This window comes from Gymnogyps californianus, chromosome 12 (genome assembly GCF_018139145.2).
Source record: "Gymnogyps californianus isolate 813 chromosome 12, ASM1813914v2, whole genome shotgun sequence".
Classification (NCBI taxonomy): domain Eukaryota; kingdom Metazoa; phylum Chordata; class Aves; order Accipitriformes; family Cathartidae; genus Gymnogyps; species Gymnogyps californianus.
In genome coordinates, this window is record NC_059482.1 from 10,782,734 (window position 1) to 10,800,239 (window position 17,506).

Here is a 17,506-nt window from a genome sequence, read left to right on the forward strand (position 1 = left end):
ATGATCTCCAGTTGGTACAACCAGCTAAATGAACTTGTAGAAATTAAAGCACTGGTAGAAACTGCAGTATCCATGTTAATTAAAACCCAAATGTTTATGTATGAGTGCATTTGCAACCTGAATTTTTTTTTTTTTTTGAGAAATCTCCTCTATGACCATCTATGAACTGCCACTTCTTCTGTTGCCCATTATATTGGGGTATGCAGTGTGAAGGTCTGCCCTCTTCCTAAATTGGTGTGAATATACAGCTGGGCTTAATGCCCCTGGTGCTCTACACCAGCTCCCCACAAGAAATTTGCCCAGGAGCACTGGGGAGTTTTGGATGTTCGTAGTAGATCTTTCTGGACTGAAACTAGGACCTGCAGGAGCATCACTCACTTCTGCTGTCTGTGTGACCTATGTGTGTGTCTCTGTTGGGCTTACCTGGCGACTCTGGATGTGGTCGTGTGTCCTCCTCTGCCAGCAGTTGTACAAGATCAAGTTTTTGCTGGCCCCAGCCTGTCTTCACCTGAGTGCTACTACCATTGTGCTAGAAATTTTACACTCCTCAAATAGGCTGAATTACATGTGTGATGACACTCACTATGTTCCAGGCAAAATAAGCATGGTTTCAGCTGAAAGGCCTTGTTGACCTGATCGCTTTGGGCTGTTAAGAGGATGCGTGTCCACAGCAAGACATTCCGATGTTCAGCAGTGGAGGGACAGTAGGACAGGGAAGGGGCTTTGCAGACATGCTTTTCCCTCCAAGTCATTCATTCCCAGTGGTGCTCTCCTTTACCCGCCCCCCCCCCCCCCCCCCCCCCCCCGCTCTATGTGTCTCCTTGCTTTGCTGATCCCAGTAATCACAAGGTACTCTTAGAAGCAGGATTTTCCTCTCTTTTTTTTTTTTTTGTCAATAATTCAGTTGCTGAAGTTATTTGCAAGTCCCCTTGTGCTGTGGTTGTCAACTTGAGCATGAACCTTGAGCAGTCAGCTGAGCTCTGAATCATGGACAAAGCAACCCAAAGCAGCACAGATAGAGCAGCCACGAGAACTACTCGGTCTTCCAGTTCATTGCCTCAGTAGTAAAAGATCTTTCTATAAATGCCAAGTGAGAAGTATAAATCATCCTGGAACTGCCATGCACTAAATCAAGAAGCAGAGAAATGAATGAATATTTGTAAACCAAGTGTCAGTGTAAGTAAAACACTGTGCAGAACAATAGGCCTGTGATATGCCTTGTGCTGTCAGGAGGCTCCGCGGCAGAGTTGGAGATCCACACAAAGGGAAGTTATGCAGAGGCACGCCGGCTGCAGCTGAGGCAGGATGAACTCTGCGCAGATAGTGTCAGTAATTTCATGGTTCAGAGCGGTAATTTCACATACTGTATGAAGCAATAAGCATTTGTGGTGCTAGCTTCAGGCTTTCACTGTGCGACTGGGTGGATCTACTTAACAGTAACAAAAGCTTTCCAGTTTCCAGCAGCTGCTAATCAGAGCTGATACTGGCTCCCATGACAACTCCCACTCCACAGTGCTGACCTGGAGCTGCCATGGTTTAATTCACCAGCACAGACATGCCCTGGGCTCATAGCTGCTAAAATATGGAGTCGGGGAGGGTGGTGTTTGAGAGTTGTTTCTACAGCCTTTTATGTTCCCAAACTCTTGCCTACCACCTCACCCTACATTTGAAACCCTGGAAAGTTTCTGACAAAACAGAACAGCCCATGTATTTATCGAAGCAAGCAGGAATAGGCTGAGACCGAGCCCTGCTGGCAGCGCTGGGCCCTCAGGCAGGTAAAGCTCGGCTCTTGTGTCCTCATCAGCACTGTCGTTCCTGGAACTAGTCCCAGCGCCTCCCCTCATGGCCATGACTTGTCCCAGCAGCTTTGTCCTACACAAGCCACAGCCTCGTTAAGCAGTGGGCAGAGTGGAGGTGATGAAAGTTATTCCAGGAGCTGGAGTTAGAACCTGGAGCTTGCCTCTACAAAAATTCCAGTGAATGTGAACTTTGCGGTGTTTGTAACCAAACATAAATTAATCTCAAATTTTTATTTTTCTGAGTAAGTTCTACACACACATCCCTCTTGCGGCAAGCCTGTATATTAATTGAGTAAAGCCTCCTGCAGAAGGCAGGTGCTGAAGTGATGGAGATCTTTTTAAGTCAGTGTATATATATCTTAAGGGCTTAAGCAGTTTATTGGAGGGGGGTTTACCTTCTTTCCTTGAGGAGGAAAGCAAGATTGGGGGCAATCTCAATAAGTTTTAACAATGACAGCAAAAAATTTCCTGGTCCACAGCCAGCTTCTTGTCCTGCTTTGCTTAAGCTGTGATTTGTGTTAGGTGTTGTGGCCCATCTTCCTCCAGTTTAGCCTACTCCAACCTCCAGCATGGTCGCTGTGGGGAGTGTGTGGGTACTTGCAAGCCAGAGTTGTGTTACTGGATGGGGTCAGGTTCCTCCCAGCTGTGGGGTGTTGTGATGCCAGGTGTGGATGGGCTGTGGCTTGTGAGGGGAGCTTAAAATGTTTACCTGAGCATTTCCCACTTTTCTTAGTCTATCATTTTCAACCTTAATTCAAGCTGTGGTGTCTTCTGATCTTCCCCTGGGGCAGAGGGCAGTGCTGGTAACTTAGCCAGACAGTCCCTCCATTGTTCCTATCACAAGATGTTGCTGCTGAGCGTGTCCAGGATATATTTATTTATTTATAACTTGTACGTACCAGATTTTATTTTATGTTGGGTATTCAAGCCTTGGTGCACTTGCCAGGCATCTGCCAGGTGACAAATTAAAGCCCTCCACCCATGGTGGTGAGGGCTGGGAGGGTTTCACGGGCTGCCTCCCTCGCTCCTCCCCAGCTGCTGGGAAGAGGCCCTGCCCCTGCGCCCTGTGTAGGTGCCTTGTTCTATCTGCCTCTGACTGGGAGATGACGCGTGCGTTGGAAGATCCCTTCTCCTGTGGTTGTTGGAAGGAAGGGAGCATTTTTCTTGCCTGAAGTCATCTCAGCATCCGAGTTGCTGCAGTCCAGGATGTCTGCACAGTAGCTGCTGTCAGCTCGGGCAGGTACTGCTGCAGCAGTGGCACAGCTGCCTGGTCTTGGGGCAGCTCTGACGCTTCACTATTTACCCAGCTTCTTAGCAGAGTATTTTTTTAAAGGTAGTAGCAACATGCTGTGTAAAACCTGTCTGGGCATGAGATCACTGGCTGCAGGCACTGCAGCCTGTGTGGGAAAATCTCCTATGGCCAGTGACACCTGCAGGTATCTGACACAGCCCGTCCGCAGCCCTCCTGCTCTTGCAGCTGGCCTCTGTTGCTGCAGTTCAGTTTCTTGAGCTGAGTTAAGGCTTCCCTCCTCCTCTGTTCTTCCTGCTTCATGGCTGTAGGTTTTCATTTCCCTGGCCCTGCACCTTGGCTAGCCCACAGGTGCGGAAAAGCTTGTTGGGGACTTAGGTAGAGATGGTCTCTTCCTGTCCGAGAGAAGAAAAGGGGATTTTGCAGTAGCCCAGCATGACGTTCACCCGCCCTTTTCCCAGCACTGCAGCATGAACAGAACTGCAGAGGCAGGGAGGGAGTCATCTGTGCCATGTGTTAGTTGTTAATGTTAGCTTTACCATAACTCTTGACGACAGGGCTTCGTTGTTTCCTACTGTAGGCAATATGTAGCAGTTATCCTGGAGATACGGTGTGGCTCTGAGACAGTAAAGCTGCAGCTCATCCCTGAGCCGTGGCACGCTGTCAAGGAGTGCGATAGCCAGATTCTCCCCCGACTCACGCAGCTGCTGCGTACTGAAGTTGAGAGGCCATATGGTACCGTTTTTCTTGCATTTGTACTAAACCCTTGACTTCAGGTTAAGTGAGGATGGCATTAGGCACAGGCTGAGTTCCACACATGTCTGAAGACAAAGCTTGGCCAAAAGGTGGTTATATATCTGCCATTATACGTACTCCATTTAATCTTTGCCTACTGCCTTTTTCCCAATTCTGGGTACCTGGTGAAGTCTGTATGAAGTACCAGCCTGTACTGGCATGGTTAAAAGAGCATCACAGGATTTGATGTACAGGTCCCAAACTGAACAACTTTGAATGCGTAGGCTACTAAAGGCAAGTCTTAGAAGTATGTTATAGCAGGCTGAACAAAAATCTTGGAGCTTTAGTATCTTGTCTAGGTTGTTGCTGATGCCTTTGCTTGTTATAATGCATTGCATTCGATCTCTTGAGTCTGGAGCAAAACAATTGACTACATCAGAAAATACCAATCTTACTTTCTCCTGGTGCTGATACTAGTATTTTGCTAATGCATGAGTTACCCAGAGAGCATTGTGCTTCTGATGGCTGTGTTGCCATACAGTGCTGGAGGCTCACCTGGGTTGTGTCCAGAGGTGCTCTTCTGACTGACACAGTCAAGCTCAGTGAAGTGGACTGCTTAAAGGTGTGGGGAGTGCTGGCAATGTGCTGCAGCTAACTCCAGCAGCAAGTCTCTGGGAGGTCCTTTTCTCTCTAGTGTCATTTTTGTTGGTGGTCTTTTGCCGTGGTCCACAGAGTGTGTTTGTTCAGACTCTACTCTCATGTTTGGTTAAACACTATGTGAGGATGCAAACATCTCTTCACCACAGCAAAGGAACGCTGTGATGCTATGCTCCCGCTCAGCCAACCTTTATGCAAACTTTGAGTATATGCAACATCTTATAACAACTTTTTCTAGCTGAAGAGAGACGCCAGATCTGTAGGAGAGCTGATGACCTGGGTGGAAATGCAACAGTTGATGTGTTAAAGAACTGGAGGCACAGTCGGCTGCTTAGAATAGAGGTGTGGGGAGGAGCAAGGAATCGAATAAAGGCTGAAGCAGTTGATCTGAAGTCATGTCAAGTGAAGTGTCAGAAATAAGACATGCTTGCTCTGTAACAGAACGTTCTTCATAGGCGGTTTAACAAGCTTTGGAATTAAATCGGGGGCGGGGGGGGGGAAGTGATGTAGCTGTTATGTCAAGGCTTTCACAAGCTTGCAGTGTGCAGTCTAGGCTGTGACTGGTGGAAAACAGCCATGTAATCAGTGCTTTTCCTAAGCAGTTATGAGCTCACACTATACTCACACCACAGCTGCATATATATTTTCCAAAATACACTTTTGGAATTATACATGCGCTTTTTTAGTATGTTAATCGTCTCTGTGGTCATTCATTCCTGGAGTTAATGACTAGTCTCGTGGAGAAAACGGGTTAACAAACTGACAGCTGCTCATAGCAAATCGCTTGCTGGAGAGGCCAATGTAAGTTTAACATCCACAATAAATCCTTCTTTTGCTTCTGGTGGTTCAGTGGAGCAGTGGCAAAGAAATGAGGCAATAACTTCATTTATCAAAGCAGTTCATGGCTGTAGTAGATTGGTACATGAGAGCTCATAGACAGAAATGCCAGAGAATTGCAGACTGGATTTCTGCTCCTCTTTGAATAATATTAAGTGTAAATAGGAAAAGGTAGATCTCTCAGTGTATAGACAGACTATCAGTAGCTACATGGTTGGCATGAGAAGATGGGCAAGAAGGGTGCAGATAGCTGGGGAGCTCTCAAAAGGCTCTCTTCTCGCTCCACTGCCAAGAGCTAACTGAAATGTCATACCAAGACCTGATGCTGAAGTAACAGATTGCTCATTTCTGGTGTGAGCCCCATGTTCTCTGCAGTGTCTGCAACCCCTCCTGCCCTAGGGCCAGGAGGGACCAGGGTTATTGCAGAGCTTGTGGTATGTGATGAGACAGAGAGCAGGTTTGTGGATGCTCTGCTGCTGCTGGCAGTAATTCCTGCAGCTGCTGGCTGGCGGGATGCCTTTTCTGATCACACTGTCCACAGTAATCAATAACCATTTTTCATCAGCAGTTAACCATTAACTCATGGCAAATAGCAGACCTTTTTCATAACCTTTGGTTACAAATAAATAGATAGACATAACAGCCTTGGATAAGGCAACAAATACTCTGAAATTCCCATTTCCTATATTGGAGCTGAGCTAGTCTAAGGACCAGCGTTTTCTTAACACTTTATTTGCAATGAACTGATGCATCTAGCTGGTAGCTAGTTTGTATTACAGGTTTAGCTTGGGACGCTGGTATCTGATAATGTTAAAGTTATAGTTCCTGCTTCACTGAAATCAGGTTTAAGATTAAAAAAAAATCTATTATGAGAAGATTTATTGTTTTTTAAAATTATTGTTTCATTTGACAGCTATGCTCATGGTCCAAAATGGCAACATTGTGCCAGGATGTTGAGCTAGTTGAATGAAAGGCTAATCTCTCGTCATGATTTGAAATCAGGGAGTTAAGGGTATAAACGCCAAGAAACCCATGATTTAATGAAAGATCTTTCCATTTCAGTATTTGAATTAGTAGCATAGGAAGATTCTTTTCTTCAAATATAATAATTTTTTTAACTTAGTACCCCATTTAAACCGATCACACTACACAGCTGGTACAGGTGGCTGTGTTAATGCTGCACTGAACTGAAACAGTTTGGTTTCAGAAATGGTGTTTAAAATGTGTCTTGAATAGCTTGGGGGGGGCAGAGATACTCATGGGCATCATGTTGTCTACAACTCTTTCCTCATTGAGAGCCCTGGTGAAGTCTTAGCTGTGTTATTGGGTACTGCTCTTCTGCCAGGTTTACTGATCTCCATACAGCTACCTGCCAGGGACAGACGGCATTTGTGTCTCTCTAGCGTGGTAGCTTAGGCCAGTTCATATACTGGGAGTGAATAAAAGCAAAACCTATAGAAACTGAACTGAGACACCAAACGCTTTGTTAGCTTAACTTTGTTCTTTCTGCTATTAAAGTTTCTACCAGTTCATAATATGCTAATTTCCCCCGAGCAGCTTGCATTTGTGTTTTCTGTGTGTTTGTGTGTATAAAATGTTCACAGCACAGCAGGGGAGAGTTCTGGATGATTAAAGCCCAATTTTGTAGTTCTCGAGTTCTTAGACTCTTAAGTATATTAGCAGTTTTGTTGATGCTAATGATTAACACTAAGCTTGTGCGTGCATTTGTAGAAATGGGGCCTCAAACAGCACATGGAGCATAGCAGCTTCATTGTAGAGTTGTATGAGGCAAAAATCTCAATTTTTATTTTCTACTGTAGTGTTTTCAAAATCACGCAGCCTTGTCTTGAGATGTACTGTCCTGCTACAGTCTAATAGAGACCAATGGACATCTCAGAAAAACTTAAAATCAATGATCCTGAGTATGGGACAGAAGGACATGGATTCTCCAGCATTTCGTTTCCTCTTCATGGGGATAGAGAAGCAAAGTGATTCTTGAATTATCTCCCTGCCTTGGTTTGAATTTAGAGAGGTTATGTGTAGGTAGAAGTAAATGCATAGGCAAAAGACTCTTAAAGCTATAACTATGAGGAAAAAGCTTTTTAAAAACAAACAAACAAAAAAACCACCCCAAAAACCCCTCTTTGTAGAGCTTATTGAAATCGTGACCTTTCCTGTGAGTCTGCTGTGTGTGAAGCTAACAGCTGACTTTGCCAGTGGTACGTTGGCTCTTTGTACTTTGGTCTCATGAGGACTTCATGGGAGTCATCCCCGGCATCACCAAGAGCAGGCTTGGGCAGCGAAGGTGAATTTCTGACCCCACTGAAGCAAAACTGCCAGTCAGAATTTTTGCCCTTAGACCATAAGGAAGGTAGGAGCCTTGCTCTTCTGTTTTGTAAGGTGCCAGGTTATGTTTATGAGGTACTATTCATGGAAAGTTAAACAATTATTAAATGTGACTGACAGACCTATTTTCCCGGTACTGCATGGCTTCCACCATGGACCGAAGCTCTTGATGTTGCATTGCTGTAGAGAGGCAAAGAGAAGTGTCTTGGTTTTGGACTGAATTGTTGTTTTATTAGTGATTACTGAATGTAATGTGGTGGAGCACCTAGTTGTGAAGGTCTCACTAAATTGTTTCTTGGGCAAACGGAGTTATTTCCAAGGAGTGTGCAGATTTTCTGTCCTTTCTCATTGCACCTGCCTCCTTTGGATTTCTGTCTTTAGCCAGCCTCAATCTCCGTGCATTGAAACACCAGCAGAGGCTTCCCCCCACCCCTTTTTATTTTGGGTTAATTTCCATGCATTTGTTTCACTCAAGCCACCCGTTGCTGTCTTGTGTACTTGAATCTACTCAGGGTGAGGAGCTCATTGATTTAGGGCCTGATGGGGGTATCGTGAGTGTTAGGAATCAATGGCCTGGAGCTGGTTTTAGGAGCTGTGGAGGATTCTAACTTTCATTCTCTTCCTGCTTTGTAGGTATTTGTATAAAATGTGGAAAAGGTGTGTATGGAGCGAGCCAGGCTTGCCAAGCAATGGGTAACCTCTATCATACCAACTGCTTCACGTGCTGCTCTTGTGGTAAGTCAGATCTACCGTAGCCTTATTAAGTGGCTTCCTTTTGTTATATATATTCCTTTAGCAACCAGTGTACAAAGTGAGACCTCATCTTGCCTACTTCCTGAGGCAAAATTCCCATGCAAGGCTCCAGCTTCAAAAGTTGTTTTTTATTTGCCATCTGTAAGTGTTCAATGGTGTTTTCTTAAGCAACGGCCCAGAAAAGTAGTATTTGGTTGTTTTAAGAGCTGTATTTACAAAATGGCTTCAACCTGGCCCTTATAAGCACTACATACTTCAAATCACTTGTGTTTATGGAACTGTAATGTGCATTTATCATTTTTACAGAAAAACAATAAAATTTGTGCAGCCAAGCCCATATTTTCCCTCACTTTCTGTTTGCAAATGCAACTCTAGTCAAGCATGTATATTTGTCATTTCTGTATATACATAATGCTCAAAAATTGTTCTCTTTATGTTTGAATGTGATAAGAACAAATAGAAGCTGCATATTGAAACACCTTAAGCTATTTTTTTATAAGCTATATTATATATAAGCTATATTTTATTTTTGTAGAGGAAAACTTGCAGGTAAATCACTGTCTCCTTGCTGTTCTCAGGACCTTTTTAGGTTTCTCTTTTAATCTGAACGCATCTGAAACTGATGCATTCTGTATGTGATTTGGGGAAGTCATAGCTTTGGCAGGGGAAACAGGAGTTGGAAAATTCAGGGCAGCACTTTCAGAAGTGTTTGCCTTAAGTCACACATTGTGAATTTAAGTTGGAAATTTTCTCGCTGTCTTGTCTGTAATTGCTGAGAGCTCACAAATTCCCACCAAGTTGAAGGGAAATATGAGAGCTCAATTTTCAGGAGTCAGGTAATTTTTCTTGATATACCCACACACTTATTTACGTTCCTAATATATGAAAATATTTGCCTGGATGTTGAACATCTCATTGCAATACATATACACAGCAAAAGATTTACTCTGAGCAGAATATGCTGAGCGTAAATTGTTTATAAAAAGGATCAATTAAGGATTAGAAAAAGAGTAAAATATTATTAGCATAGAACCAAAGAAGTTGAAAATGAAAAGACCATTGTAGAGTTCACTTGTGAAAGGAGAAGTGTTGTCTTTTCTCCTGAGATTTGTACAGATAAATACTGGTTTAAAGAAACCTACAACCTGAACGTAGAATTTAGTGACCTTTATAAATGACTCTGGACCATTACCAGGTTCTAGAATAAACGCGTCTCAAACCTTCAGGGACTGGTCTCGACTTTGCTCAAGTCTGACAGTGAATGAGTAGCTATTTTGTTGGCTCCTGAAGTGAACAGCATCCTGCTTAGCAGAGGATTACAAAATATGATATCGGATAATATCTATCCACTCATCACCAACATTAACCTGACCTAATTGCATGGATGAATTCCAGCTTCCTTTCTGGAGCAGACGTGGGTTTTTTAAGTAGTCAGGATGCATGTTTGTTACCACAAGGGTCTGTACACAGGTCACTGTTCCTCAGAAGAATGTATAAGGGCTGAGGAATGTATTTTAACAGCAAAATACAAACGCAATTTAATTATTCAAAAGCACAACAAGCTTTTCTGGCTGTCCTGGCGAGGTGTGTGTGGCCAGTGTACATCTACCATAGGGCAACTTGAGACATGTCCGTTCAGAGCGTAGTTTTGCCCCACCCCACAGTGCCAGTGGAATTTCGTGATTCACACAGCTTTCCGTGAGTCACGCACAAGCAAACAGTGCTTCAGGTTGTCTTCTGAGCTTCTCGCTGTACTGCTTGTGGGCTGGAGGGCCCAGCTATCATCCGCCAGGATGTTTCGCAAGCAAGAAGGGCTTGGATTTCCTTCTGTCTGCAACCTCTGATACGATCCCATCAAAAGGGGAATGTGTGGGGACTTTCTTATGTTAGGCACTGAGAAGGTGGATGTGCTGCTGATGTGGCAGTAGTGCCTGAGTGCAGGTAAAAAATGTTGGTCAAAGCTTAGGTTCAGCTACATGCAACTGTGAATCAAAAGCAGAGCTTTTCCTCTCAACTCAGCTCTGAAATAGTATCAAAATGAGCATAGCTGGAAAGGGGGTGTTGCATTAACTCTTTGGTTTCCTACTTTATTTGGGGCTGTGCGGTCCTTGGGAAAACCAGAGTGATTCAGGACAGTGCCAGTAGATCCAGACCTTGAGAATGAGGCATGCAGGTCCCATCTATGGGAGTTGCATCTTGGAGTGTGCTGCTGAAAAGACTTTACAGGACCTCTTGTACAGACAACCAAACGGAAGCTTCTCACAGTACTGCAGTTTATGAACAGCAAGTTCATTTTACCTTCAATGTGACATTGGTGGGACCCAGGTGAGAATTCTGCACTCTAGTTTTGGTGCCCACCTTTAAAGAGATGAGGAAAAACTGGAGAGGGTCCTAAAGGAGTTACATAGATGATTAAAGGCTGGAGAAAAGCTAATCGTGAGAGCCCAGTGTATTTTGGATATCAGAAATGATGGGAGGGACATGTGGCTGGAGCTCGTAAATACTTTTACCATAAAACAGCATTAGAAAGTGGTCTCATATGTACTAGAGACAAACACAAGAGAGATCTTTTCTGGCGGCTGAAATTACACGATTCAAATAGGAAATCAAAGATAGTTTTTATACAATGAGGACGATTAACTGCTGGAACGAAATAGAAGTGGCAGATTCTCTTTTCTTCTTTGTTTTCAAATTAAGACCAAATGTCTCTTTAGAAAGTGTTCTAAGTTGAGCCAAGCTTTTAGATTCAATATATAGGTAACTGGGTGATCATTAATGACCTTTGTTAGGCAAGAGGTCACAGCACACAGACTAACGCTCCTTCTGAGCCTTTGACAGGAGAGCAGAGAAGTACGTTAGTACTCTGCCTAAAACAGCTCCTAGGCACTAGTTGCTATGTTGTACTTAGAAATCTGAGATAGAGTAAGAGCGCAAGCTTGCCTTTCTTTTTTCCTCTTTTTTTCCCAAATAACAAGAATGATCCAAACTCTCCTCCAGCAGTTATCAGTCTTACTTTCAATACAACAGATCTAGAAAGTAAAGGGCAGTAACTGAAGAAGAAAAATTCTGTACCTGAAGCCATTTGATTTAGATAAGGGCCCAATATTTAACCAGCTACAATGGAAAAAATAAAATAGATTTCAAACCCTTGGGAAAAGTTGTGGTTTGGAGACCACTCAGGCTGAAATGTGATAATGAGTGATGGAGTCTCCAAGGGCCTCATTTCAGCAGTCAGCAGTCAGTATTTTCAGCTTGAGTTTAACTTTGGTTTCAGCGCCAAGTGCCACCTGTCGGGGTGCCCTGGTTGAAAAGGGGCAGCGCATGGCAGAATGGGCTGTCCTGCACCTTCCAGGGAGCATACAGCGCTTGCCCCGGTGCTGTCCTTTTTGACTCCCACCTTCGTATATCACGCCATTGCTGAAGGGTTTGCGTTGCTTGTAATTAACAGGAAAACCTAAAATACGCTCGCAGATGCAGGCACCTCTGTGAGGGCTCCAGCCTTGCTAGTGTAGAAGTATGAGGACGCAAGGATGGATTCTCAGGGGTCTTCTGCAGTGATGGTGGCTAGCTCTTGAGAACATGAACACAGAAAGATGAGGAAGTATTTCACAGATACAGTAAATAAACAGGAGACTTCTGTCCCCTTCAGCTGTTTTGGTATAATGCTCAGAGGGGAAATGTCTTCATTGTCTTCCTAGGTTCTGGCAACTCTGGGATAAAACTCAGTAATACATCGACTCAGAGTTGCACAGGATCTCCTCAAAAAAAGGAAATCTTGCCAGTGAGCTGAGGTCAGAAGAAGAAAGGAAAGGAAAAGTAAATGACCTAGCAGGCACGTTTTATGTGCTGCATTTCTGCCTCTAATGTGTTCAGTGGGCTTTGGATAGTTGAGCCTTGCTCCTATAACTGAGCAAGTTTAGCATCTCAGAACTTTGCTCTGTCAGTTAATTTTTGTTACATCTCTGTGTAAACCCCTATTGCCTTTTGCAAAAAGGCATGCTCCTCACATAGCGCTTTTTCACAGGTCAGAGTTGTCTTCAGGTAATGTAAAAGCCAAAGTGATCTGGTTTCCCTGGGATCAAATAGTTCAATGTCGGTCTTTATCCACAATCTCTTAGAGAAAACAACTGAAGCTTGTTAGGATGGTTTTTAAATGTAGATTCAAATCCTCTCTCAGCCCTAACACCAGTGGAACCTCTTTTAGGCCTTGATTCAGCAAAACGCTTAGACATGTGCTTAAATATATTACTCATATGTAAGCATGCTTTGCTGAATCTTAAATAACAGCGATGAATTCAGGCAACAACATACACTGTCCCTTCTGTTAAGTGTAAAATTTTAGTTTTGGCAGGAGTTCAGTTGCAGATTTGCTTATGGAAGACAAGAGCTGAAAAATGTCTGCCTGAAAAGCTCATCATCTAATTCCTCTCGGTAGTATTTCAGAGCATGACAGGATTTCTTGAAGAATAATTGCAATAATGCCAGATTGCTTGTGTGCTCTAAGTGCAGGTGATCAGTTGCAGGAATTAATGGGCTCTATTTGATACTAATTACAGTTTGCAGATCATAATGCCATCCGCAGCATCTTTGCAGGCTGAAAATTTTAATCCGGTGGCAATGATTGTAGAAACTGCAGTAAGATAAATCTTTACAATGAGGAATATAGTTTTTTTATTTGTTACTCTGAGGGTGTAGGAGATGGGCAGGGAACGAGCTTTGCAGAGCTAAGGGTTTGAAGTCTCTGTACTCTCAAAGCTGAGATGTATTTCACCATAAAAACCAGGAACATGTTCTGCTCTCTTACATGAAGGTAAATGTTTGAGCATGCCATTCGTCTTTAATTTGTACTTTTGCCACTGGTTTTAAGGCACAGGAAATCACCGCAAGATCAATCAGAAGCCTAAAGCAAACTATATAATCCCAAAGGTATGCAGCTCATTTCTTACCTGGTAGCTATTGATCAGACTGGAGCACTCACAGGGGTTTCATTCAGCAGTTTAATTTTAAGGGACAGCTCGTAAAGGTATCGCAGTTCAGTTGATTACGGGTGCTGCTGCTGCCTCAGGACCAGCCTTTGTCCAGACCTCACAAGCTCATTGCTACAAGCCTCTAAGAGAAGGATCACAGCGAGGGCTGACAGCACTGCCATTTTAAAAGGTCCAAGTGGGACAACTGTAGCAGTAGGTATTGTTACCCTGAAGGTGTAAAGAGCGGTTCTGAATTAGCCCGTGCCCTCCAACTGATGTGAAGGGGGAATTGGTTCACGGTTGTGGACGCAACCTGCCTTTCCGCTCGTATAAAGTCTCGGAGAGAACAGCTCCTGTCTGACTGAGGCCACTCAGTGCTAATGTATGTAGATGTCTATTAATAGGAGGTTGCTCATGTCCCAACTGGTAGGGAGAAGTTCCTTGTGACACTGGAAATGGTCTTTTGCGTATTGGCTGCCCTGGGTTGAACCTTTGTTTGCTCTTCATGGTAGTAAGGCACAGAACATCTTAAGGGAGCTGTGTCTCTTCAGTGTATATTTATCAGCAGTTGGTGAGTTTTTAAAATACCCAAATTCCCAGTGGAAGGTTCATTTTTCAATTCATATTTGTTCTGTCCCCACAGCATATTTATAAGTTTGGCATGAGTCACTGCATCCAAATTGCACACTGCTAGTACTTGCTTTGTAGCCTTAAATTAAATTCTCTGTGACTGTGATTTTCACATAGAATAAAACAAATTCAGTGTCAAATCTATGAGCTTTACACTGTGTGTCCACCAAAGTTAGAGTTGGTAATCACAGTGGTACAAATACATGTGTGTGTGTGTGTGTGAGTGGCTTTTAACTCTTCAGTGCCTCGTGGCTGACTTACAGGTGACTCAGTTGCAGGTTCAGTATCTGTTCATCTGACTGCCACCGCTTTATGCAACTATTCTGAGCACCAAGGAAACGCAGCAAGAGCACTTAAGGGAGAGGAGCTAATGAGTATTGCTGCGAGGGGTACGTTGCTGTGCAGTGAAAGTCTGCTGGGTAGCTAATGTCCTTGCACACTTTGCCCTGCCGTTTTCTAACCACATACTGTTGGAGCAGAGCAGAATGGAATTTTGGGATTTTTGGTCTGTAATCCTGCCAGAGCCATTGGCTAATACCTGGTGCTCAGGGGAAGACAAGCCGGCGGGTGATTCAGTGCTGTGCATGTGGGAACATTCCTCCCCGACCCCCATGGCCTGGAGTGTGAGAGCTGGATGCCCTCAACTTGCATAACTGCAATTGTTACTCATCCCCGACTCAGACCCCACATTTGGATTGAATTCACGGCCACCTGAATGTTTGGTGGTTTCTAAGCCATAACTGGAGCTGGCAGTAGGTCCTAACGCGCTGCGTGTGGGGCAGTTACTTTGAGGTGTGATTCATGGGAAAAGACAAGCACTTTGGAGAGGTGTGAGTTTGGTTAGGAAAAAGGACCGAAGGATTTGCTGTACGTGCTGCTAAGACTGCGGTTTGTGTAGACGTGTAATTGAGATAACTCGCAGCATTGCTGCAGGAGTGCAGAATCTTGCCTGAGTCATTCTGTGTCTTTGGGATAAGTTACAGCCTGTGCTTAGCCTCTCACTTTCCATTTTAACAGCTATCAAGACAGATAGTTAAAAGCTATTTCAGGTATGTCTGCAAGTGCAGTCCCAGACGAACCCATTGATGCAAAACTCACGGAAAGGGAGGTGCTCGCTTTAAAAAGAGGCAGTCATATGGTAGAGATGACAGCTGGCTTCAGACGGTTCGGGTCCACCTTGTGCAAGACTCTGAACCATGAATGAGTCTCAGCAAAGGAATGTAATCTTTTCTTCTGGTAATTAAAAGTCAAACTTGGATACCAGCTCATGTAAGAGCCCAAGTACCTTTGGGTACCGATTGGTAGAAAAAGGTTTCCTTTATCTCGATCTGTGGTTAGTCTGATAATATTCCAGGCTTTAGAAAAACAAAAAAGGATGGGATGGGAAAAGGGTAATCAGAAATGTTTGAGATGGGACTGACACAGGAAACTCTCCTTATTTGGAATGTATCTAGTTGGTTTTTATATTTTAGGAGGTATTTAGTAGTTTCACTGCATTGCTGTCTGTTGTCCCAGCTAGCTCTGATCCAGCAGGGCACTGATCTTTGTGCTTGACTTCAGATAAATAGACCAGTCCATTGACTGTGTCCCTTCTACAGATGATACTAGTAGATGTTATGTCATGAAAGGTTTTCAATTCTGTGACTACTTCAAGTTAGTTCACTAGGAGAACTCTAGGAGAGAACCTGTTTTTTAAGGGTGGCTCATCTGATTGGCCCAGTCCTGGGCCTTACTTCCATGGGGACATCTCAGATGCTTAAAGATGCATGTGCTTAAATTTTTTTTTGTTGTTGGGGGGGTCCTTAATACAGAGTATCACTCTTCTCTGAGGAGTGCTTTAGCAGCTAGTGTTGGTAGATCTGGAGGCTGACCCCCAGGGAAAGGTGGTGTTGATAGGTAGCTAGCCGACAGAGAAACAGAAAACATTTCCATTCCCTATTTCCGATTATCAGAGGGCATGCAATGAATAGTTGGCTGGTGGTTTGTCTCTGTCTCCTTGTTTCCTTGAAAGGTAGTAATTGTGTTCTGCTATTAATTATTCCAGCATGAAATGCATGGCTTTTGATGGTTGTTTTAATTGGTGGGGGTTGCCTGGCAACTAATGATGGAAACTTTTCTCTGTGTTGATTGACCGACCATAGATGTATTCGTCCCACAATATTTTTGTATTCATAATGTGGAACCAATCACTGACAGCGCCTGTGATCCTTTCAGGGGTTTGAAAAGTGCATAAAGTACAAAAAATAATACTCTAATTAACAAGGTTTCTGCCTCTGTTTTTTATTTCTTTGTAAAAAACACAGAGAACCTAATCACTTCCTTGCATAGTTTTGTGTGTTTGGAATGCCATCTATTGTTTAGTGTAACAAGATTTGCTAAAATTACCTTGTTTCCTTATCAGCATCTATTATCTGCAGGTCTGGATTGTCTTAGTCTGAAACCCACATCTCTTGTGCGTTTTTTTATCTTTCCCTTCTACTTTTTTCCTCCTCTTTCTTGCCTTCCCCTCCGCCCATTTAAAATGTTTTCTTGGAACACATCTCAGTTTCTCCAAAAGAAAAGACTCCTTTGGGCTGCTGTTGAGTTCATCTCTCAAAGGGGAAGAAATCCAGATAATCCAGAACAGCACAGGCAAGTCACTGACATTATCAACAGATGTTTCTGTTTCCTAGTTCCAGGTTCTGTAATTTTTAAGTATTACCTAAAAACAAGGGGAAAACAGGTAGAAGGAAAAAAGTGAAGAAAATGAATGAAAGGAGATACACACGGTTGGCTTCATGTAATAATTTTAATGATCTACGTTTCTGCTCTATGTTGTCCCTATATATTTTGCGAAGTGCCTAGTCAATGCTTTAGTGATGTCCTTGATCCTTTACTCATCTGAAAACTAGATCCCAGAATGCCATAGCTCTCTGAAATAATTTCTAATTTAATACAGATCATCACTTCTTCAACAATAAATCAACTCTGTCTCCACACATGCCAGTTAATCAGTTTTGTCCTTCATCACTTCAGCACTCAGTAAACCAGTTCTTCCTCCCACAACCGACTGATCATTTCTTTTCTGGTGCCTGTCTCAATAAATTTGGTCCTCACACACAAACCTTTCCACGTACACAAACATGTCCATGCTCGTGTTTAGCCTCCCCTCTAAACAGGTGTCACCTGGATACTCTCCTATCATTTGGCTGAATCTCTGTCTTTCCTTTGTCCTACCCTTTGGATGTGTGGATCTCGCCATTACTGCTCTGGACTGACCCAAAGTGCGGTCTGTGGACCACCATTACCTGTTTGTTTTCCTGGTGTGTTGGAAGGATTGAACTTCAGGTTTTGTCTCTGATGCATCTTCTGTGAAGAAGGGAAGGCCAGCTTTCCATCTCCCTTGAATTTTTCTTCTTCCTTCTTTCTGCATATGTTTGCTCTGGAATGTGCCTATTCTACTACTGAAGAATTCAGACTTTATTGTTACTTCTGTGCGGGCATCTTTTGTTCTTCATTTCAAACAAGCACAATGGATTTCTTTAGTAAAGATC

At 43.4% G+C, this 17,506-nt stretch overlaps 1 protein-coding gene across 1 annotated transcript in view; it reads left to right on the forward strand.

Moving 5' to 3' along the window:
- The window catches only part of WTIP (WT1 interacting protein), an 84,382-nt gene that overhangs the window by 24,322 nt on the left and 42,554 nt on the right, over positions 1-17,506 (forward strand). The window contains 1 exon segment of the mRNA XM_050904229.1: positions 8,257-8,358. Within this exon segment, the coding sequence (XP_050760186.1) occupies positions 8,257-8,358 (102 nt within the window).